This window comes from Prionailurus viverrinus, chromosome A3 (genome assembly GCF_022837055.1).
Source record: "Prionailurus viverrinus isolate Anna chromosome A3, UM_Priviv_1.0, whole genome shotgun sequence".
Taxonomy (NCBI): Eukaryota; Metazoa; Chordata; class Mammalia; order Carnivora; family Felidae; genus Prionailurus; species Prionailurus viverrinus.
Window position 1 is genome coordinate 103,321,748 of NC_062563.1, and position 25,427 is coordinate 103,347,174.

General features: G+C 43.5%; 1 protein-coding gene and 1 non-coding gene across 7 annotated transcripts in view; both read right to left on the bottom strand.

The window, feature by feature from the left end:
* Positions 1–25,427, bottom strand: part of CHCHD5 (coiled-coil-helix-coiled-coil-helix domain containing 5) — a 45,238-nt gene that overhangs the window by 16,660 nt on the left and 3,151 nt on the right. For 2 of the 6 annotated variants that reach the window (XM_047853624.1, XM_047853623.1), the window contains one exon: positions 23,851–24,027. In XM_047853624.1, coding sequence (XP_047709580.1) covers positions 24,004–24,027 — 24 coding nt within the window. In that variant the 3' untranslated portion in view covers positions 23,851–24,003. Of the gene's footprint in view, positions 1–13,323; positions 14,787–15,144; positions 15,870–16,936; positions 18,329–23,850; positions 24,028–25,427 lie in introns of those variants that run through there. The other 4 variants (XR_007151064.1, XR_007151063.1, XR_007151062.1 and 1 more) reach the window with 4 other exon arrangements.
* TRNAK-CUU (transfer RNA lysine (anticodon CUU)) lies at positions 19,914–19,986 on the bottom strand. Its single transcript has one exon. It is a non-coding gene; the product is annotated as a tRNA-Lys (tRNA).

Below are 25,427 nucleotides of genomic sequence, written 5' to 3' on the forward strand. Positions count from 1 at the left end.
ATTTTTTGTATGTATATATGTATTGATGTATTGTATTTAAAAAAACATTTTTTTTTCACTGTTTATTTTTGAGAGGCAGAGAGACAGAGCACAAGCAGGGAGGGACAGAGGGAGAGGGAGACACAGAATCCGAAGCAGCTCCAGGCTCTGAGCTGTCAGCACAGAGCACGACGCGGGGCTTGGACTCACAAACCATGAGATCATGACCTGAGCCAAAGTTGGACGCTTAACCTACTCAGCCACCCAGGTACCCCTATTTATGTGTTGTAAAGAATCTTTCTTCCTGGAGAAAGCTTCAATTCCAGGCCCGAGTAATCCTTCAGGCAGCCTGGGTCACAAGTTATGATGAACAGGAACGTCTCTGGGTATTTAACATTCTAAGGCCTCTTCTTGTAGAATCCCTTCCTTCACCATTTTTGGGCAAGTATTTGAGTTCCCACCGTATGACAGCCACTGTGCTTGAGCTGAGAGTATCAGGATAGCATCTAGACTTTCAGCTGACTTCTCACCAGCAAGATCGGAAGCCAGAAAATGATGGAATATACCCAGTGTTCTGAGGTGAAATGACGGTGTGTCAGGGCACCTTCAGGTTCAGCAATTCACCAGGAGGTCTCACAGGACTCAGCGTATAGTCGGACTCATTCATTATAGTAAAAAGACATAAAGCAAAACAAAAAAACAAGCAAACAAACAAAAACAAACAACAAAAAAGGAAATGGTGCGTGGGGCACAGTCCAAAGGAAACCAGGTGCAAGCTTCCAAGAGTCCTCTCCCAGGGGAGTCACACAGGACACGCTCGATTCTTCCAGCAGAGTTGTGACAACATGTGTAAAATGTTGTCCACCAGGGAAGCTCATTAGAGGCTCGGGGCGTAAGATTTGTACTGGGAACTGGGAACGTAGGCACCTCTGTCTAGCACAGATCAAAATTCCAGACTCCCAGTAGGAGAGCAGATGTTCAACATAGACCATATGGTACAGTTTCGACACAGTAAGCCATTCTTGTCAGTCAGGGAATGATGGGAACACTTCTGAAATCCAAGGGCCCACATGCCAGCCACGGGCCATCCTCGTAAGCAGTCCTTTCTAAAGATAGCGGTCTTGAGCCAACCTGTTAATGCTTTTTTTTTTCACAGACTGTCAACTTGGAATTTTGTAATCAATAAAAGTACCCTTGAAGAATGAAAGCAAAATGAAGACATTCCAAGCTAACAAAGTAGAGGGTCTGCCTCCAACAGAGCTGCAGTACAGATGGAAAGCAATCCAGAAAAAAGATCAAAGGAAAGAATGAAGAACACTTGTGGTGCAAAACATAATAAAAATGTCTGCCAGGCTTAAAATAACAAGATGAACAACAAAATAAGGGGGAGAGGATGTGAGGCTAGTGTATTCAAATATCCTTGCATGATGTGAAGGATGGTAAAGCTATTCACTAATTTTGGACTTTAATAAGTTAATTGTGAATGTCAAAATACCTAAGGTAAAAATTATTAGACTAGAAATAGAAATCCCACACTTGTACAAAGGAAAAAAAAAGGAATTCTATAACAGTATTTCACCAGTACAAAAGAAGCCAAAGATGAATAGAACTAGAAGAAAAGGCAAAATATAAAGCACAAAAGAAGATGACCAAAGTATTCCAAACGGGTCACTGATTATCATATAAATTATAATAGAATATACATAATATAAATAACTGAAAATTTTCACTTAAAAGATTTATAGTAAAGGAATGCAAAAGGATGTACTTAGACAAACTAAGGAAAAGAAAGCAGATGTGGCTATGTTATTATCAGACCAAATAGAATTTAAGGCAAAAAAGCATTACTAGAGATAAAGAGGATCACTCCATTATGATAAAAGGTTTAATTCACCAGAACATGAAATAAATACAAACTTCTGTGAACCTAACTGAATAGCATAAAATACTGTATATAAATAAAAAGTGGGCAGAACTACAAGCAGGAATTCACAATGCTACTATCTATGGGATATTTTACACATCACTTTCTGTAATATTTTGATCAAGATGTTACTATATTGACTAAACTTGGCAGCCAAAGGCATTATCTTTGGGGCAAAAATGGAACAACAGTTGTGGAGCACACATTGTTTTGAATTTCACATCGAGCTTTTACGAAAAAAGATCCCACATAACATTGTTCACCAAATCTCAAAGGATTGGTGTCACTCCTTGACCATAATTCAATTAAGTTAGAAAGTGTTAACCAAAAGAAAAGTAGAAAAACACCATATTTGCAAATTCATGAAGTAACTTCTATTTTATTTATTTTTAAGTATGCTCCATGCTCAACGTGGGGCTCAAACTCACCACCCTGAGATCAAGTCACAGACTCTACCCCCTAAGCCAGCCAGGCATCTCCTCATGAAGTAACTTCTCAATATTCATGTGTCAAAGAAGAAGTGGAAATCACTTAGGATGCAGAAATGAAAAACAATGATAATGCTACCATATCACAAACACTGTCTAGATATTATAGCCCTAAATGCTCATGTTAGAGAAAAATAAAGGCTAAAAGTGAAAGATCCATGTAAGTAACTTAAGTTACAAAAAGGACAAAATACATGAATTTCTAGACGATGAACTGCTGCATTAAAGTTACTGGTATTTTTCTTGGTTGTATTAAATCTTGCAGACATGCTTTCCCAGTTTATACTCCTAGTAGCTCTGGTTGGAGCAAAATTTCTTACACTCTCACCAACTTTTTTTTTTAATTTTTAATTTTTTTTTTAACGTTTTATTTATTTTTGAGACAGAGAGAGACAGAGCATGAACGGGGCAGGGGCAGAGAGAGAGGGAGACACAGAACCGGAAGCAGGCTCCAGGCTCTGAGCCATCAGCCCAGAGCCCGATGTGGGGCTCGAACTCACGGACCGCGAGATTGTGACCTGAGCTGAAGTCGGACGCTTAACCGACTGAGCCACCCAGGCGCCCCTCTCACCAACTTTTAAAAGAAATAACTTGCTAAATTAAGTTCTAGGATAGGAGTACAAATGTATTTTCAAAATGTAAGTTAAACTGTATGGCTCATTGTGTGAAAATAAGGAGCAAATCATCTATATTCTCTGGGTCTAAGTATCTAAAATCTCAAGGGGAGTTTGTACCAGCTCAAATCTACTTTCAAGAAATATTATGAATAATTAAGTGATGTAAAACCTTTGAAATTAAATTAGAAAAATCAAAATGCTATGGAATGTAAGTTATCAAAATATTGATGAAGGAATGATAACAACTCAGGTTTGCACTCTCCTTCCAAAAGAAGTAAATGGGGGCGCCTGGGTGGCTCAGTTGGTTAAAGTGTCTGACTCTTGATTTCAGCTCAGGTCATGATCTCACAGTTGGTGAGTTCGAGCCCCATATCAGGCTCCATACTGACAGTGCAGAGCCTGCTTGGGATTCTCTCTCTCTCCCTCTCTCTCTACCTCTCCGGCTCTCTCACTCTCTCTCTCTCTCTCAAAATATAAACTTAAAAACACATTTAAAAAAAAGAAGTAAATGGTATTCATGGTCATTAGACTACATTCTAGGCAGCACTTAAAACACTTGATGTAAGTGGTCTTGCCATATCCTCACAACAATCTGATGAGTATTTTTAGCTCCATCTTACTGATAAGCAAACAGGCTCAGAGAGCTTAAAAACCTTGCCTCTTCTCCTCCTCCCCTTGCCCTCCCCAACCCCCCCCCCAAAAAAAACTGGAAAAAAGTGAGGCCAAGAATCAGATTCTCGTCATTTTTAAAGCCGTGCTCATCCCACTAGCTGCCATATTGTGGATATTGCCTCATATCTGAACCTAATCTTTGGAAAGCCAAAGTGCCCCATCCAGTGGAAAGGAAAGAGCTTATGGAGATCAGCAGATAGAGTTTTGGCTGAAGTCCATCTCACAGTGGGCCAGGTGAGACCTTGAACTAATCTTGTGGTTATTTCCCCAGTCACATCAGATATATTTCCCAGCTGGTGAAATCCCCACATTTCTTTCCTGACCCAAAGAATAAAGCCTATTGTGATGGGACAGGCCAAGTGAAAGATTCTAGAACTGCTCCTCCCTACCTCTACCTTAAATACTCAACCAAAAATCAATGCCCTATCCCTGGGGGAATCCCTATCTCTTGTTACCACCATCCAGAACCACCACCATCCAAAGCTCAAAAGATGCAGACCTGGTGATCACCAACATATTTTCATTTAACTTATATGTTTGGCCTGCACAAAATTCAATGATAGATTTTCACAAATTTAATCAGGTGGTGATGCCAATGCTCAATAGGCCCATGTACAAGTGAGAAGAGTGTACATGGAATAGTCCATGTATGAGATGGCTTGGCCATAGTGGGTAATGGAGTCCATGCTTGGGTTCAACAGAATGGCTTTTCCCTCACAAAGGCTGGTATGCTATGACATTGATGAGTATCCAATCTGCCATCAGAGGAGGCCAACACTGAGCTATGGGAATTCAGAAATATGGTTTAGTCTAGCCAAGCTGACATACTACAAAAACATCACAGTGACCAAACTGCCTTACTGAGGTATTTAGACAAGGAGGAGATGAGAGAGGTAGAGTCTGAAATCTTTGTGAGTTGATTTCCAAGGAGAGTGTTTCAAAGCTCAACAATACCACAAGCCTGTGGATGATAGAGAGCATATAGATTCATTGAATACTTGGACTCTCAGTCCCTTGTTGGGTGGCTTTGCAGGCTTTGTTACAAAAGGTGCACCACTGTCAACCTGCAAATAATCCAGAAAGCCAAATACATGATAGTCTGGTTTCAAACACCACAATGGTATGCCTAGAGTCAGCTAATGAGACTGGACCAGCAACATCATAACCTAAAAAAGTGTAACAATGGTGAAGCACTGTTGGAAGCCAAAAAAACGAGAGTCAAAGGTCCAGTGTAGGCAATCCATCAAGAATGGGTAGAGCCAATGCCCCTGTCCTGTGGATTCCTTCACTGTTAAATAAAGGGGCCAACTTTTGGCAGAAGTCACAAGTCTTGCATGTAGTGGAGGCTTCTGCATCAGAAGCAGGGTCCTCAACTTTGTGTCCAATGTAGGATGGTGGATGTAGTGCCATGTTCAGTATGACTGTGGGTTCAGGAGGCAATGTGGACCACACAGGGTGGACCAGCACCTTGACTCCAATCAGTCTCCTCAGAGAAAGGGTCCTTACTATGTGTCCAGTATGCTGAATCATTAACTACAATTTGTTCTCAGTCTGCAGCCCAAAGAGTCAGTAGTTTTCTAAGTAACAGAACCGATGGCTAATCCACTGGGGACAGGCCAAGAGTTAGAAAAAACATGACTTAGAATATCATCTAAAGCAATGGTTCTTCCCTTGTGCGTGTTGGGTAGGAATCTAAATTGGCGTTGCCACTGTGGAAAACAGTATGGAGGCTCCTCAATAATTAGAAATACTATGTGATCCAATAATTCCACTACTAGGTATTTATCCAAAGAAAACAAAAAAGACTCATTAGAAGAGATATAATATGTACCCTGTATTTACTGCAGTATTATTTACAGTAGCAAAGATATGGAAACAACCTAGGTGTCCACTGAGAGATGAATGAATAAATAAGATGTGGTATAGGGACACCTAGGGGGTTCAGTTGGTTGAGCATCCGACTCTTGATTTCGGCTCAGGTCATGATCTCACAGTCTGTGGGTTCGAGCCCCACACTGGGCTCTATGCTGACAGTGTGGAGCCAGCTTGGGATCCTCTCTGCCTCTCTCCTGCTTGCTTGCTCGCTCTCTCTCTCTCAAAATAAATAAAATAAACATTAAAAATTTTTTAAAAAGATGTTATACACAATGAAATGTTACTCAACCATAAAAAATAATGAGATCTTACTATTTGTGACAACACGGATGGATGTAGAGGGTATTGTGCTAAGTGAAATGAGTCAAACAAAGAAAGACAAATACCATATGATTTCACCTATATGTGGAATCTAAAAAAAAAAAAACAAAACAAAGCAGAAACAAACTCATAAGTACAGAAAAAAAACTGATGGTTGCCAGAGCTGAGGGGGTAGGGGGATGGGCAAAATGGAGGAAGGGGAGTGGGAGGTACAGACTTCCAGTTATGAAATAAGTCAGGGGGATGAAAAGTACAGCGTAGAAAATGTAGTCAATGGTATTGTAATAGCAATGCCTGGTGACACACGGGAGCTACACTTGTGGTGAGCACAGCATAATGTATAAAACTGTTGAATCACTATGTCATACACCTGAAACTAATGTAACACTGTGTGTCAACTATACTTCAATCAAGAAAATAGTAATACATTAATTTTAAAAATAAAGTGATGGTTCTTAACCAAGAGTGATTTTTTTCGTCCAGGAGACATATGACAACGTCTGGAGACATTTTTGATTTCCATGACTGAGGGTTGGGATGCCACTGGTTATCTAGTGGGTAGATGCCAGGATGGTGATAAACACATTACAGTGCCTGGGACCTCCCCACGCCCCTGCAAAGAATTATAGTGCCTAAAGTGTCCATTGTGATGAGGTTGAGAACCTTGGTGAAAGGCCCTTCAGCCCTTATTGCAGTTGGTCTTCCAGAGTTGTCACTGGGGCTGGATGGGTGTTCCCCATTCTAGCCTACCTTTGTATTTGTTTTAAATTCTCCATAATGAGGGCGCCTGGGTGGCTCAGTTGGTTAAGAGTCCAACTTCAGCTCAGGTCATGATCTCACCATTTGTGAGTTTGAGCCCTGCATCAGGCTCTGAGCCCTGCATCTGAGCTCTGAGCAGCCTGGAGCCTGCTTCAGATTCTGCATCTCCCTCTCTCTCCTTGCCTCCCCTACTCACATTCTATCTCTCTCTCAAAAATAAATAAACATTTAAAAAAATTTTTAAATAAATTCTCTGTAATGAAAAGTGTAATTAAATGTAGAAGCCTAAGGAACCAGACAGAATTCTGGGCAATCTCCATTCTTATTCAGACTTTCCAGAGATTTCCATGCTTTCTGAAGTCTGAGAACATGACTATAATTGTCAGGAACGCTAGGAGGATTGTTTTTGTTTTTTGTTTTTGTTTTTTTCTGGGCCCAACAGAGACTCAACAGAGACTCTGTTATGAAATTTCCCACGAATTTTTGACAACACACTTACTTGCAAACATTTTACTTCTTCCAGATCCTCTTTCTAACACTTGAACTAAAATTTTCTGCTTGTGCTCTCTTCTAATTTATCACCTTCACAAGGGCCGGGAATTTTGTCTGTTTTGTTCACTGATACAGGTAATCCCAGCACTTAAAACACCACCTAGCACTTTATAGATGCTCAATAAACGTCTGACTGACAGACTGAATGGATGAAGGAGGGAACGAGCTAGCTTTTTAAAATTTGTGAGGTTTTTTTTTTAATGTTTATTTTTGAGAGAGACAGAGCATGAGCAGGGGAGGGACAGAGAGAGAGGGACTCACAGAATCCAAAGCAGGCTCCAGGCTCTGAGCTGTCAGCACAGAGCCTGATGCGGGGCTTGAACTCATGAACCGCGAAATCATGACCTGAGCCAAAGTCAGTCACTTAACCGACTGAGCCACCCAGGCACCCCAAAATTTGTGGGCTTTTTTTTCTTTTTTAATTTTTTTTTTCACGTTTATTTATTTTTGAGACAGAGAGAGACAGAGCATGAACGGGGGAGGGTCAGAGAGAGGGAGACACAGAATCCGAAACAGGCTCCAGGCTCTGAGCTGTCAGCACAGAGCCCGACGCGGGGCTCGAACTCACGGACCGCGAGATCGTGACCTGAGCCGAAGTCGGCCGCTTAACCGACTGAGCCACCCAGGCGCCCCGTGTGGGCTTTTTTAATAGCAATCTTTTTCGAGATAGTATTCACACACCATAAAATTCAACCTTTTAAAATTCAACCTATTAATTTGGTTTATAGTATATTCACAAAGTTGTACAATAATCCCAACTAATTCCAGAACATGTTTATCACCCCCAATAAGAAACCCTGTACTTTTAACTAACTTGAATTTAAATAAAAACTTGAAGCATTTAAAACAATAAAAAAAAAAAAAAAGGGAAAACGAAACAAACACACAAAAAGAAACCCTACATTCATGAACATTTGCTCCCCATTCCTCCCTCACCTTAGTTCCTGGCAACCATGAATCTACTTTTCTGTCTCTGGATTTGCCTATTCTCCGGCCATTTCATATAAATGGAATCATACAGTATATAGTCCTTTGTGACCACCTCCTGTTACTTAACATGATGTGTTCAAGGTTCATCCATGTTGTAGCATGTAGCAGTATTTCACCCCTTGTTATTTAAATTTTGTTTTAACGTTTATTTATTTTTGAGACAGGGAGAGACAGAGCATGAACGGGGGAGGGTCAGAGAGAGAGGGAGACACAGAATCTGAAACAGGCTCCAGGCTCTGAGCTGTCAGCACAGAGCCCAAAGCGGGGCTCGAACTCACGGACCGCAAGATCATGACCTGAGCCGAAGTCGAACGCCCGACTGAGCCACCCAGGCGCCCCTCACCCCTTGTTATTTACGGCTGAATAACATTCCATCATACAGAGATAGCTCATTCTGTTTGTCTATTCATCAGTTGATAAATACTTGGGTTTTTCCCACTGTTGCGTTATTATGAATAATGTTGTTATGAACACTCTTGCACAAACTTTTGTGTGAACATGTGTTTTAAACTCTTTCGGGTGGAATATACCTAGGAGGGGAATTGCTGGGTCATATGGTAACTCCATGTTTAATTTTCTGAGGAAGTGCCAGGCTGTTTTCTGAAGCAGTGGCACCATTTTATATTCCCACCAGAAATGTATGATACCGTGACTACCATGGGTTCTTGCGTAACAATGTATTTCACAAGAGTGAAAAGCACCCACTTAGAACCCAGTTTCTTGCTTCTTCTCAAATTCAGTAAAAATCCTGATTTTAACAAGTCAGGGGTTTTGCTGAAATGAAGGCAAAAAATAATTTAACAAAATATTTAATAAATCTGAATTCTACTTGTCTTTATTTTATTATTCCTCCAACCATCATCAATCACCCAGACATGAGCAGTAAATGTTAAATGGAGTCACCTATGATATGCTGTCAACTTTTATCGTCTATAGCCACAGCTTTATACATTGGGGTGTTTTTTTTAATGTTTATTTATTTTAGAGAGAGAGAGGAAGTGCATGCACCTACATGTGACCTGAGGAGGAGCAAAGATAGAGGAAGACAGAGGATCCAAAGCTGGCTCTGTGCGAGAGCCCCATGAAGGGCTTGAACTCATGAACCATGAGATCATGACCTGAGCTGAAGTCGGATGCTTAAGTGACTGAGTCACCCAGGCACCCTATACATGTTTTTTGATTCTGTTAATGTAAATATGTGTTTATCATGGGAGGAGGATAAGACATATTTCATTTAGCATCTTGTCACTTTGACTTTGTAAATATTGAATGTATTGGTGCAGGGCCCCCGTTACACTCTTGCCTTGGTTGAGAATGTTGGGGGCCAGCTGGTAGCTGCCTAACTCTGCTTTGTGATCTAAGCAATTAATCTCTTTTTTTTTTCCCCTTGCCAAATCTGGTAGGTAGAAAATGCTGGATAAGACCTATGGTTTATTTTGTATTAAAAAAGAATTTTTTTTAACATTTATTTATTTTTGAGAGACTGAGAGACAGAGCATGAGCAGGAGAGGGGCAGAGAAAGAGGGAGACACATAATCCGAGGCAGGCTCCAGCTCTGAGCTGTCAGCACAGAGCCTGATGCAGGGCTCAAACTCACAAACTGTGAGATCATGACCTGGGCTGATGTCAGACGCTTAATGGACTGAGTCACCCAGTGCCTCAGGATCTATGGTTTAAATGGGAAGTAAGAGAACAGCTCTCCCAAAGGAAGTTAATGAGACCAGGTCACTATCTGCTCAAGTTGAGGTGGACTTTCAGCCTCTCTTCAGGGCTGGGGACATTACCAAGACAATGAGTTTAAAGTGGTTTAAAAACAATAGGCAGACTTACTCTTCTGGAAATCTGACCCCTTTATGTGAAAATGCGGGTGGGGGGAAGGCCATGTTGCTCTGTGCAGCTATTACAAGCCTGTTTCAAGGTGATTCCACTTGGTGTTATTCTCCATGAACACAGATTATGAGATGTCTTCTCCATGAACTGAAATTTCCTTGGACTTCAATCAAATGTAGACAAGTAGAATGAAAGCATGGCCCAGCTGATGCTTCCACCTCTGGCATTTCTCCAAACCAAGGTGGCCTTGATGCCTAGGAAAGCCCCATGCACATGGCAGCCTGGGCAGCAGGGGCAGGAAAGGCATCTCCCCATGAGGAAGAACATCCACATAATTTTTTCCTGTGCATGATGTGAATCCATAAATTCATGAGAGACAAAAACCAACATCCTCTAATGAAAATTTCAGACTTAGAGGACATTAATAAAATGCTGTCATAAAATTCCCAAATTCTCAAGGAACACTTAAAAGTTAAATTAAGATCTGTCACAGGTACATACATACAATTGAATAGAGGACAGGCATCTGATCAGAAAAAGCGGAAATATAAAATTTTAATTTGGTGGGTAAAAAAAACGTGGTATTTCTGTCCTCCTATTATCATGCCTTCCCCCTTTCCTATCTTGTTGGGAAAGAAGGTTGAATTCTCCATTCAGTGCTATGGCAGTCAAGGGGTGGGGAGTGGGTAATCCCTTCACAACAAAAAGAAGAAAACCAACTCTCTTCTTCACACGCAATGGTTCAGGAAACTGTAGGGGTGAACTGCAAGGAATTAAAAGCCTGAAGGATGCAACCAGTGTGCAGAGCTCATAAACATGACATGATGTAAGCTACAGGATCTGCATCTGAGTAAATGGTTGCATATGCAGAAAATGGGAACCGTGTGAGGGATCACAGCAAGGGTGAAGCATTGTCCCTCCCCAGACAAGACTAGCACAAGATTAACAGAGTCCTTGTTTCATCTTTAAAATGAGCAAAACGAGGGGCGCCTGGGTGGCTCAGTCAGTTGAGCGTCCGACTTCGACTCAGGTCATGATCTCACACTCATGGGTTTGAGTCCCGCGTCGGGCTCTGTGCTGGCAGCTCAGAGCCTGGAGCCTGCTTCCGATTCTGTGTCTCCCTCTCTCTCTGCCCCTCCCCCACTCACTCTCTCCCTCTGTCTCTCTCTCTCTGTGTCTCTCAAAATAAACATAATAATAAAAATAAATAAGTAAGTAAAATAAAATGAACAAAAGGGGAATTGTATACAGTCAAGGCTTAGGATACTGGGCAGCAACAATAATGCCACCAAATCTTTTTCCTTTTAATTTCTTTTTGAAAGACAAATGTGTGAGTGGTACTTGGCCAAGTAGAGAGTTGGAATATTTGATTAAGAAAATGATGTTATCCAGAGTTTGTAAGGCTACTGGATTGAAATGATGTTGAGCCATTTAAGTTAAGGTGTTATCAGTTGGATTGTACTTTACATTGTGTCTTAGATTTTTTTTTCTTTCTCTTTTTCTTTTTTTTTTTTTAGAAAAAGCAATTTTTCTGGACTGTAGCTAAAAACAAAGAGGATGATAGGGGCGACTGGGTGGCTCAGTTGGTTAAGCGTCTGACTCTTGGTTTCAGCTCAAGTCATGATCTCACGTTTCGTGAGTTTGAGCCCCGCATTGGGCTCCACACTGACAGTGCCGAGTCTGCTTAGGATTCTCTCCCTCTCCCTGTCCCCCTCGCTCTCTGCCCTTCTCCCCCTCAAAATGAATAAATAAACTGAAAAAAAAAAAAAAAAAAAGAAGATGATGATGGCCTGAACAACAGTCATCAAGAAGTTCTTCTCCAACGCTTCTTGTACTTTATGTGATCATTCATTTCCCCCCAACTTTTTATTTTGGAAAATTTCAAACCTACAAAATGCTGCAAGGACAGTACAGCATACCCTTCACCTTGATTCATCAATTCTCAGCCTTTTTCCGTATTTGTTCTTTCTAGACAGATATAGCTGTAGATACCTGTTTATATGTAACATGTAAATATACATGTACTTATGTATAAATATACATGTATATGAAGGATAGGTATAGGCACATATCTAAACTTAGATATAGGTATAGGGATATATAAACACATTTTTTTCCTGAACTGCTTGAGAGTAAGTTATGAGACTTCAACCCTACACACTTCAACATGTATCTCCTAAGAAGGACATTCTTCTATGTTAACTCAATATCATTATCAAACCCAAGACACGTAACATTTCTTCAATACTTTTATCCAATATCCAGTCCTTATTCAAATGTCCCCAACTGTCCAAATAATGGCTTTGAGAGACTGCCCGCACAAGGGTAGTATCTCTTCAGTCTCTTTTTTTTTTTTTTTAATTTTTTTTTTCAACGTTTATTTATTTTTGGGACAGAGAGAGACAGAGCATGAACGGGGGAGGGGGAGAGAGAGAGGGAGACACAGAATCGGAAACAGGCTCCAGGCTCTGAGCCATCAGCCCAGAGCCCGGCACGGGGCTCGAACTCACAGACCGCGAGATCGTGACCTGGCTGAAGTCAGACGCTTAACCGACTGTGCCACCCAGGCGCCCCTCTTCAGTCTCTTTTAATCAAGCCCTGTTCCGTGGGTATTTTCTTTCATGATACTGATGTTTTTGAAGAGTCCAAAACAGTCACTTCACATGGTATCTCTCAACCCAGATCTGGCTGATGTTTCCTTTTTCAAGGGAGGTCACGAATGAGAGGTTTAGGTATTGCTATGAAAACACACAGAAGTGGAATCTGGGCCTGTGAAGAGGGCAGGGACAGGGAAGACTCTGAGGGGCTCTGGACTGACTGAGCTCAGGTCTGAATGATGAGTAGCAATTAACTGAGCACACTGAGCCATCGAGAGCAAAAGCACCCCGGGCCCAGGGTCCACGATGCTGTAGCAAAAGAGAGCGTGGCGGCCGAGGGAAATTACAAGCTTGGGAAGACAGCTTGGGGCTGAGTGTTCCCGTCAAGAAATCTAAGAAAAAAAAAAAAAAAAAAATCTAAGGAAAAGTCTATGCAGTCAAGTGAAAGCCCATGGCAGGGGCCTGGGCTAGTGATAACAATCTACGAGCCAGTGATTTAATATGCTCTATAATGAATGCGATCACTGCAGAGAGTAGAGAATAGAAGAGATGGGGTTTAGGCCTTGAAAAATACCACCACATGATGGCTGGGTGGGAGAAGGAGGAGGAACAGCCAGAGAAGGAGGAGGAGACCTGCAGAGTGTGTGTGAAGAAAGACAAAGGAAGAAGGGGTTCAAGAAAGTAGTAGGGCAGTTAAAGAAAAGATCATCTGACGCTTGTTAAAACAGTAAGGAAGACTTTATTCGGGCTATTGCAATAGGGATATGGCAACCGGGGAGCAAGATCTGGCTCAACTCTGAATCCAAGGCCAAGCGGGGATGTGCAGCCAACAGAGTGTCGGTGGATGGAAAATTACTAAGAGGGGACATCAACTATTCTTGCCTTTACCAAGAATCAAAGGTAGGGCATGAGGAATTTGAGTAGATATCAAAGGTGAGGAGATTCTCACTAAACCGACTACGTAGAATTCTTTGCTGAGACTGGGCTGGGAAGGCCAGACACAGGATGGGGGGGGGGGTCAAAGCTGAGATTTAGTCAAAGAGAGGCCCAGAGGAACCTGATTAAAATTTGATCAAGGAGAGAGTCCTTGTCAGGGGTCAGCCGTCCAGAGCTGCAGGGATGAGGACGGAAAAAGTATAACCACATGGACGTCATTTGACTTCTGCAAGAGCTATGAAGTTTGTGGATACCTTTTATACAGCTCTATGTAAAAATACTTATTTTTAAAAGTAATTCCTTTTGTATATCCATATATGGAAATATGATGAAGCCATAAAAAGAACGAGAGAATTATTTATGTAGTGATATGGAATGGTTGCCAAGTTAAATCTTTAAGTGATAAAAGGAAGGTGAAGAAGAACATGTGTAGTAAGTTAGCATTTGTATACAAAAGGGGGCAATAAAAATACACAGACATATATATGGGGGAGTGTGCCCCCCTATAAATGCGTTTGCTGGTGTATGTGTAAGATGCTTTGCAAGGAGATACAAGCAACTGGTAGCACTAGGTGCCTGCAAAGACAGGAACTCAGTGACCCAAAGCATGAGCAAAGACTGTGCAATGCACAGCCTTTTGTACCTTTGGAATTTGGGACCACATGCAAGTATTACTTATTTTTAAAATTGGTGTATGAATATTCTGAGATATTATAATTTGCATTTCGCTAGACATATGTTCAAATGATAATATAAGGAGATCTATCTTCATTTCTAAATTATTATATGTATCCCATTTTATAGACAAACCATTATTTGTCCAATGTTTCCAACTATTCATTATTAAAAACTATACTGCAAGGTCTTTCCTGTACATTCATGTTTGTACGCACGTTTCTGTCGCATAAATTCCGATAGATGGAGCAAGACAGTTCCACATTCCTTCCAGAAAGGCTGCTCTAGGCCACACATCTCCTCCATCCACACCAGTGGATGCCCCTTGCTCCATGTGTTTCGCACTGAGTATCCGCCCCAAATTGTGCAAGGTCTCTAGTGTGGCAGAGACAAGGCCGAGTGCTCACTCGCTTTTCCTCTGGAGCGCACAGGTAGGCCACATTTCCCGGCATGCCTTGTGCTGAAGCAGGGCTGAGTTCTGGTTGATGGCAGTAGTGATGTACAGCAGCACGGCTAGAGCTGGCCCCTAAAAACTCTCCCTGTGGTCCTCAAGCTCTCTCTCTTCCTTCATCTGCTCAATGGGTACAGAAGGTCACATGGAGGAATCTGAGCTCTAGAGCATTACTTGTCGAGCAGAGAAATAAACTTACCATACCCCATTGCTGCCTCCCCCCCTCCTAACTAGGATTTGACCCCACACCCAGTACCTGTCACCAAGTCCTTTGCTCAAATGTCATCTTCTTGGGGCACCTGGGTGGCTCAGTCAGTTACGCATCCAACTTCAGCACAGGTCTTAATCTCAGGGTTCCTGAGTTCGAGCCCCGCATTGGGCTCTCTGCTGCCAGTGGAGAGCCTGCTTTGGAGCCTCTGTGCCCCGCATGCCCCCCTCCCCCCGCCACCCTCTGCCTCTGCCCCTCCTCATCCCTCACAAAAATAAACGTTTAAAAAACAAACAAACGTCATTTTCTCAACGGGCATTCTCTACCACCCAACCTAGCACAACCTTCTGCCATCACTCCGCTTATCTGACCACCTTTGAGGGATCTGATTGTCTTCTAATACTTATATTTCCTCTGAACCTTCTTCCCCAGACAGTGCCACAACCTTGATCAACCTGGCTAGCACCATTTAGGGCAGGAGGTGAGACACAGCTGCAGGTGACCACTAGGCCCCTGACCTCAGCCCACCACTCACCACTATTCTGGGGACCCTGTACCTCACGACAACTACAGCCGTACTTCCCAGGATATAATCCAAACAGAGGATGGTGACCACCTTCTTCATTCATTCTAAAACACTTATTGAGCACCTACTATGTACTAGACACTATTCTAAATGCATTGAATATACCAGGGAACAAATGAGACAAAAATTCTTGCCCCATTCTAGTGGATGAGACAGACAATAAACAGTAAGTCCAATAAATAAGTGCCTTATATGAAAAGAGGCGATGGGGTGAAGAAGTTCAGGGTAAGAGGTAGGTGTCTATGCTAAGTCGGACGGAAAGAAGGTGACATCTGAGAAAAGACCTACAGGTGACAGTCACATGTTTATCTGGGAGAAGTTTTCCAGTGAAACAATTATGCAAAGTCCCTGAGGCAGGGCCAAGTCTGCAGTGTTCAAAGAGCAGGAAGAATTCCATGTGGCCGGGAACCTGGAAGGAAACGAGGTCAGAAGTAATGATGAGGAGGGTGCCCAGATCACACAGGTTTTAGAGGTGAGTGTAAGGACTTTGGCTTTTGCTCTGAGTAACATGACATGCCTCGGCAGTTTTAGAGAAGTGACATCTATTCTGACTTACATATTTTAAAGCAATTTTTTTAACGTTTATTTCTTTTTGAGAGAGAGAGTGTGCATGCGTGCATGGGGGAGCAGAGAGAGGGGGGACAGAGGATCTGAAGTTCTGTGCTGAAAGTACAGAGCCCGACGTGGGGCTCAGACTCACAAACCTTGAGATAATGACCTGAGCCGAAGTCAGAAGGTCAACTGACTGAGCCACCCAGGCGCCCCTATTCTGACTTACATATTCAAAGGGATCCCTCTGGTCATCGTACTAAGAACCTGCCCAGGGGTGGGAGCTGAGTAGAAATTGGGAGAGCAGGGAGGAGGCTGCTGCAGAAACCCAGGGAGAGTGACAGTGGCTGGTGCTGGATTTGGTAACGGGAAGTGTGGCTCTGTTTGAAGATGGGGCCAACAGGATCTCCTACCGCACTGGCTGCTGAGAAAACAGGAATCAAGGAGCCTTCCAAGCTGGCCTGAAGAGCTGGAAGAACGGAACCACCTGAATTAGGGAGGGCTGAAGGTGGAGTGGTTCTAGGAGCAGGATCGGGGGCTCAGGTCTGAACTTGGTAAGGCTGAGAAGTTTCAAGACATCAAAACAGAGACACTGGGTAGGCAGTTGATTGCAAGCGTGGAGTTTGGGAGAAAAGTCTGAGTGGAGACTGAACTTCAGAAGTTGACTACTTTCCATAGTTGCTGTTGCTGTCCCCACCCCCACCCCACCCCTGCTCTATATTTTGTGACTCAAAATAATGAATCATGCATGGCCACATCACTCTGAATGATGGGACTTATGTGTGCAGCTGAGGAGCACTGTAGTTGTGTGTTAATAGTCTTTTTTTTTAATGTGTATTTATCTTTCAGAGAGAGAGAGAGAGAGAGAGAGAGAGAGCGTGTGCACATGTGGAGAGGGGCAGAGAGAGAGAGGGAGAGAAAGAATCAATCTCAAGAAGGCTTCGCACTGTCAATGCAGAGCCAGACGCCAGGCCCAATCCCACAAACCTTGAGATCATGACCTGAGCTGAAATCAAGAGTCAGATGCCCAAGCAACGGAGCCCCCCGGGTGCGCCAACAGTTTGTCTTCGACTGTGGGTTAACTGTTGTGCTCTCTAGAGAGACCACACTAGTCTAACTTTTAGCACTTTGAGTAGCGTGACTCTGTTTTCTAGGAGTTCAGACAATGAAAATGAGAATGATTACGTAACAACAGCAGCATGACATAGATGTCACTGAAACACAGATCCGGTGATTGAGGCAGGTGAATGACAAATGGGAGGATGTGTATAACTGGATTAGGAAAGCAACTGCGCAGAAAGGAATGTGAGCTCGCGCACGGTGCGCAGACATGAAAGCACCCACGGAGACTGAATCTCACAAGTTCAGGATAAGACGGGCGAGGACTTCTAAATCTATCAAAAACGGGAGCTTTTCGGTCTCCCCCAAAGACACCAATGCTCAGTGGAAACTAGCCGCCACTGAACTGGGGTGGGCACACCACACAAACAAGCAGGCATTATCACACAGTATCCTTCCCTTAAGGATTCAGATATTGCACATTTCCAGATTCAGATAGTGCAGCTCAAATGTCCTGTGGGCTAACAAAAGGGGGAAATTCTGGAAACAGATGTGTTGGCCCCTGAGGGTGCAAAACCGATTCTGTCAGGTCTTCTTGTAGTTAGTTATTCATGCTATAGTTAGTCTTCCTATAGTTAGTCCACTGCAGTGTGGCAGCAACAACAAATGTGCCCCCTAGCTCTCAGGTACTTTGATTCGAAAAATGGAGTTTCAATCAACTTTCTTAACTCCTATGACTACTGCAATGCAATCACAGAAGACGTAGAAGATTGCTGATCCTTTATCCAAAGACAAACTAGACTTTCCTTATTTCTCTGCATATTTGGCGGGCATGCAACCCATCCCATTCAGTCTCTGCTTCTTAGCAAGGAAAGTGAAAAGACCTTACTTGTTAGACATCCTGGACATCTTCTGTACAACATTGCTAAAACAGAGATGTAATTTACTTACCTGTGACACTGAGGTGTTCATAATGTGCATTTTGGTCACATTTCCATTTCCTCAAAATTCACAGAAGCATTTAATGAGATTTTTTTTTACTTGATCGCTTTTACTTCATTACGTAAAATCTGCTTTGACGCGCAGCTCAGCAAGCCCACATCACACTAATTCCTGGTGTCAGTCCGATGTGATGACATCAAGCTCAGTATCCTCTTGACAAAAGCACTGATCATGGAATAATTAGGATTTTTGGTTTCACCACCACATAGAAGAAAAGAAGGGTGTCCTCAAGACTGCAGGCAGTTTAGAGAATTCTTACTGTAAAAGGAAAGAGAAAAAGCAAACTTACCGTATTGTCAGAAGAAAAAAATATGTCGTTATTTTTTCTTCAACCTAGATAATTTGCTTTTTAATCAGTACTATTGGGTTTACATTCTCTTTTTTAAAGTCTTTCATTTAAAGGGGTGCCTGGGTGGCTTAGTCAGTTAAGTGTCCACGCCTTGATTTTGGCTCAGGTCAGATCTCATGATTCATGGGAGTGAGCCCCAAACTCAACTCATATTGAGCCCTCTGTCAGCACAGGGCCCGCTTGGGATCCTCTCTCTCTCCCTCCCCCACTCATGCTCATGTGTACTCTCTCTCTCTCAAAATAAATGAACATTCATTTTGAGAGAGAGAATGTGTCTTAAGATCTTATGTATCTTAAGAACATACACGTTTGCCTGGGCCTGGTTCCATGGGACTTGTGCTCTGCTGGGTACAGATGCTTGGGGTTGTTCTGGTCTTCATTTTCTGGTCTGCACTTCCCCCTTTTCCTCACCAGCACCGTGCACTGCTCCTCCACAGTCCTGGTGTTATTCTCAGTGACTTCTCCTGGAAAGTACGAGATTTGCCTTGGACTAGACTATCTGCCCACACTCTGCGCAAGAGCAGCTCCATCAACCGTCCAGGCATCTGCCCTTGGGAGCCTCAGGAGGGCAGATCCCTTTGTTACACAATCTTGTCCATGTCCTTGGCATTTTTTTTTTATTTTTTTTTATTCTTGAGAGAGAGAGAGAGAGAGAGAGAGAGAGAGAGAGAGAGAGAGTATGAGTGGGGGAGGAGCAGAGCAAGAGAGGGACACAGAATCTGAGGCAGGCTCCAGGCTCCAAGCTGTCAGCGCAAATCTCGATGCGGGGCTCAAACTCACAAGCCCTGAGATCATGACCTGAGCTGAAGTCGGCCACACAACCGACTGAGCCACCCAGGTGCCCCACATCCTTGACGCTTTTGCCACTTCTTAATACTTTTCAAAGTGACACTCTTTCCTTCTGTCCAGCTGACCTGACATACCATGCACCCCATAATGTCTGGCCCATCAGAGAAGAAAGAAGGGATTCAAATTATTTGGGTCCGACCTTGTTTCACGTCACCACCTCACTGGCAAATATTTATTGGGTTAAAAAAGAAAGACTACTGTGACACTCGTCAGCTCTCTGTGTCATCAGGGGCTTCCAGATAGGCTCAACAGCTTTCAAACCTTAATTCCAAGCACGTTAATATTATAAAACACAGTCAACCAAAATTGAGAAATTCCACTAGGACAGCGCTTCTCATCCTTGCCTGCACATTGAAATAGATTTTCAAATCAGTATAGACATTTTTTTTAAAGTAGGCTCCATGCCCAACATGGGGCTTGAATCCATAACCCAGAGATCAAGAGTCACATGCTCTACTGATTGAGCCAGCCAGGTGCCCCTTGGTATATATTTTTTAATACCAAAGTCTGGGTCTCACCCTAAGACATTCTGATTTAATTGCTGTAGGGTGTGGGCTCAGACTTTTTAAAAGCAGCATACTTTATGGTAGAAGCCAGCTGGCTTTTTTTTTTTCTTTCTTTCTTTTTTTTTTTTTTAAAGCTTTATGCCCAACATGGGGTTTGAACCCATGACCTTGAGATCAAGAGTCACATGCTTTACCAACTGAGCCAGCCAGGTGCCCTGCCAACTTGCTTGCTTTCAGGGTTATAAACTTCCTTAGAGAATCTGGTTCTATTTGTGCATATTCTGACTGAAAGCTTTTCACAGCATAAATAAGGTGCTTGCTTGCCCACTGAAGGGAAGTACTGACTGAAATACTTATTTCTTATTCTGATGACTTTATCAACAAAGTCAGTATATTCGAAGGCAAGCACAGATCCTCAGTTCAACCACCAAGGTGAAATGGAGATTGCTGAACATCTGCTTTCTGCTTAACAAACCCTACCTCCTCACCTCTGCACTCCCTTGACTGCCATTTTCTGCCTCCTCAGAATCCTGAGGGTCATCGGCTCACTCAACCACTTCAGCATCTGCACACGTCCCCATACACCGCCACCTGTCCCTCCCCACACTGTTCTCAATACTCCCTCAGCCTTCATGCCCACCACTTCTAGGTGGCCTACTTGGTTGAAGGTAGTCATTCTTTGTGAACTGAGTCAAGCATTTTGAAAGCATTCCTGTTATTGCAATATCTCCACCAATGGCAGTTGTGACAGGATGCAGTGATGGGTGGCAGCAGCAGCGACAGGCAGCAAAGGAAGTTGAGATGATGGTGGCTGCTGTTAAGGCAGCCGTGACAGGCTGGGGCAATGGCGGCTGTGGCAATGGGTGGTGGCCATTGTAATGAATGGCCACAGGGTGGCTACCACTGAAGTGAACTGCACTGAGGCAGCTGCTCTTTGCTAGAGAGCTTTCTCTCCACCAAAGTCCACTCTGCCTCTGTATCTGACAAACAGGAAGCAGCAGGGAATTTGAAACTCCAGTCCCCTAAGTGACCCTGAACTAAATGACTGATGGGGGTTAGTGTATAAATACCCCCCACCTCTTGAGTGGGAAGGTATGTTCTCCACTGTTTCCCAGAGTTCCCCAGAGAATTAAGCTGTTGCCCAGTGATAATCTGCTTGATAATGCAGCCTTGATGTACTGCTTTCCCTTCCTGTTTCACTTCCCTCAGCCTTACCAGTGCTTTCTGGGGTCATCTCCCAATGCCTTGCCTCAAAGTCTATTTCTGGGGGAACCCAACCTAAGATAGTGCATCATGAACCAAGGATTATGATCCAAGCACAGATGGCACATTAACAAAAGCTGACCCTATGCCAAGCCATAAAGTCTCAACATATTTCAAAAGATTGAAACCATATAAAACGTGTTCCCAGCCCAATTGCAATTAGGCAAGATAACTAGAAAAATCCCCATATGCTTAGGAATTTAAAAATACAGTTTTAAATTTCTAAATAAGCTGGGATCAATGAAAAACGCAAAACAGAAAGGCTTGCTTTGTGGGAAATTTAAATACATACATTAGAAAAGAAGAAAGATGAGGTGCCTGGGTGGTTCAGTTGGTTAAGCATCTAACTTCGGCTTAGGTCATGATCTCACTGTTCGTGATTTCGAGCCCCGCATTGGGCTCTGTGCTGACAGCTCAGAGCCTGGAGCCTGCTTCAGATTCTGTGTCTTTCTCTCTCTGTCCCTCCCCCACTTGTACTCTCTCTCAAAAATAAACATTAAAGAAAAAAAAAGGCTAAAATTCAGTGAGCTAAGCTTCCATTTCAAGAAGGTAGAAAACAGGGGTGCCTGGATGGCTCAGTCAGATAAGTGACTGACTCCTGATTTCAGCTCAGGTCATAATGTCACCATTCATGAGCCCCACGTTGGGCTCAGTGCTGAAAGTGCAGAGCCTGCTTGGGATTCTTTCTCTCTCTGCCCCTCCCTCATTTGCTCTGTGTGTGTGTGTGTGTGTGTGTGTGTGTGTGTGTGTGTGCATGCGTGTGTTCGTGCGCACACACGTACTCTCCCTCTCAGAAAGATAAACTTTAAAAGGTAGAAAACAAAATTAAATCCAAAAAAGGTAATTATAAAGAAGATAATTAAATTAAAAACAAATACACAACACAAAGAACATCAACAAAGCCAAAAGTAAATTCTGTGTAGATTAAAATTGGTAAACTAATCAAGACTGAATAAGTAGAAAACAGGGTACAAATAACCAATGTCAGAAATGAGAAAGCAGCTTTCACTGCAGATTCTATAGACATTAAAAAGATTATATGAGGTTATTATGAACAACTTCATGGCAGTTTGAAATTTTAGATCATGGGAAAAATTCCTAAATGCAATTCACCACAGGAATAGAAACTAGTAAAGTTCCTATGGTAGTTTAAACGTGGGCAAAATTCCTTGCAGCCAAATGCCATCAAGAGGCGGAGTCTCCTACCCCTCTAACCTGGGTTGACCTTGTGACTTGCATTGACCAACAGAAAGTGGTAAAAACGGACTTTGACGGTTCCATTTTTGCTCTCTTGGACCCTTGATACCACCAGATAAGGAAGCTGGTCTAGCCTATTGGGAGAGAGGCCACTTTGAGAGGTTCTACATAGTCTCGACCTGTTTTGTCTGTTCTTATCACAGTTCCTTTAGCTACATGGAGCAGAACCCCACTCAAGCTTACCCAGGCAAAGTGGGGTTGGCTGAATACAAAGAATCTGAGGACTCAATCCACAGCCCAAGAAAACTGGAGCTGCGAACAGAAAGCCAGCAGGACCCAAGCAGCCCTTTTAGGGACCACAGAAACTAATCACAGTCCTCCCTCTACCTGGGTTTTCCCTGCTTTGGGCTTCCTGGCATCTGTTAGCTCTTGCAACCCTGATGGCAGGACTTCCACCTCAGCTCCCAAGCCAAGTGACAACTTTCTTTGTCTTAACGATCAAATCCTGAGGAGACACTCTAGCTCATTTTTCCAAGCCAGAGCACAAGACTTAGGCTTCAAATAGTCAGTCCAGTCATCACTGGTCAGTCACTTCTAATTTCTGGAAGTCTGGAGTCACCCACAGGGGGAAGCGACATGTCTGAATGAATCTGGCTGCAGGTCCTGGGCACACCAACTAGGCACCTGGGGTTCTTTCTCCTACATACGTGTCTGTCTGCCTTCTGTCCTTTAGGACATGCCCCTGCTGGGGAGCGTGTAATCAAATAGCTGGGCCCACAGAACACGGACTCCTGAGGAGAAATGCTCAGGAGCTGCAGCAGCCATTGTTGGTCCCTGCCCACATCCACTCAGCATTCTTCTGGGCCCTGAATGCTTACTTGATTCTCCACTACTCTCCGCTCAGGGCTTTTTTGATGGCAGGGCACATGACAACACATGGGGCAGGCAGAGGTGCTAGATGGTCAACACCCATGGCAACAGCCCCAATGACAGATGGGGAGTTGATGATCTATAGCCCAACTTCCTTGCCCCTTGGATTGAGCCCACTGACCACGGTGGTGACTGGCCTGATAATGCACCTTTTATTGGCTGCCTTCCTGTCTCACCTCCCCACTCCCTTTCAAATGCTTCTGGAATCACACATTCCAAATATACTATCTGCTCTCCGGTTCTCAGGGTTGGACTCTGGAAGAACACAAACGAAGGCAGAAGTCCAGGGCAGCAGACTCTAAGCCACATTCCACAATGCAGCCGTTTTCAATAATAAAGCCAGTATTTTTAGCCCCATCGCCTAGTGTGCATGTCTATCACACAACTGGCTCAAAACTCAGAAGGAAAAGAAGTGTGATATTTATTGCCCTCCAAGCCTCAGGAAAACACTCAATAAAGACTTGGTAAATGCTAAAGTGGAAGGGAGAGAGAGCCTTTTCCCATGTCTGTGCAGGAGACAGGAAGTGGCCGTTGGCAGAGTTAACAAGGGAAGAAGAGGAGTCAGCTTAACCCTGGTGAACACGTCCTTCTTTGGCACACTAAGTGAAGCTGGGGAACAGAGGAGCAGGGTTTCTGCCCAGCCAGCTCTCCAGGGGCCCCTCAGGTGCCGAAGGCAGGAATCAAAGCCCGGTATATAGAGTCTTTATTTATTGTAAGTCCTGCTGTCCAGAGAAGCAAGACCCACATCCAGGGTCCTCATGACTTCACCTGGCCACTCTTCAGGGGTGGGGGCATCAAGTGGCCACTCACGTCTAGTTTTCCTATGGCTCAAAGAGTCCTCAGGAGGCAGGAAGCGGCTGTGCCTATAGAAAAAACACATCAACATCTACTAGCACCTACTTTGTGCCCGGCCCTGGGACCACCACCGGGGAGATTGCAGCAGAGGCTGTCCTTGCCAAGTCCACAGTCTGGAGGGGGAAAGTATTAAGTGAGGACCATGCCATCTGCCATGTGAACGCGTGAGACACAGTGAATTGTCACTGGGAGCAGGGAAGGCTCCATTTACTTTATTTACTGAGCACCTCCTCTGTAACGTTGTTACAGGGCACTGAATGAAGCAGGCACAAATCTCTAACTCGAGGAAGAGACAGACAACAAACAAACAACTAAAAATATGTCAACTGGGTAAGTTCTACGAAGAAAAGTAAATCAGGGTGTGTGGAGGGGGAGGTAGAGGTAGCACTTCTGTCAGCTACATGAACATAAGACGTCCTTATATCATGTTTTCTGAGATGAGACTGGCTACGTGTTTGCCACTTTGCAGAGCAGAGAATAGAGACTGGCATCTCGCTGCCCACAATCAGGTGGGGAAAGCTGCACCTGGGATGCCATTACCCAGAAGGAGGAAGATGGGGAGGAGGAGCAGGTGTGGTGGTAATTATTCTGAGTGCACTGAGGAGATATGACAAGGCTGTAAAGGGGAGAGATGTGACCTAATTGCCATTTTTACAAGTTCCTCTGGCCGCCAGGGGAGAGTAGACTTGTGGGGCGGGGCAGGATGGCCACAGGGAAGACCAGGGAGAGGCTGGCTGCTTATGTAGGGAGGGAACAACTAGCCCTAAGATGGGAAGGTGAGGTCTTTACTGTTCACATGCCCAAACAACTCGGAAAAAAAAAAAACAAAAAACAAAAAACAATGCTAACGTATGACCAACATATAGACTAAGAAACTATGTGAACGGTATGAAATTACTAAATATTTTCTAAGAATTAAAAGTCCTGATAAAGAAGATGTGGTTTATATATACAATGGAATACTACTTGGCAATGAGAAAGAATGAAATCCTGCCATTGGCAGCAACGTGGATGGAACTGGAAGGTATTATGCTGAGTGAAATAAGTCAGAGAAGGACAGGTATCGTTATGTTTTCACTCATATGTGGATCTTGAGAAACTGAACAGAAGACCATGGGGGAAGGGGACAAAAAAATAGTTACAAACACAGAGGGAGGGAGGCAAACCACAAGAGACTCTTAAATACAGAGAACAACTGAAGAAGGGTGGGAGTGTGGGGGAGAGGGAAAGTGGGTGATGGGCATTGAGGAGGGCACTTGTTGGGATGAGCACTGGGTGTTGTATGGAAGCCAATGTGACAATAAATTATATTCATTAAAAAAAAAAAAACAATTAAAAGTCGTGCTAGTGTCGGCTGTTAGGGCCTGAACTTTTCATTTATTGCTGCCTTATCAAAATGAAACAAAAC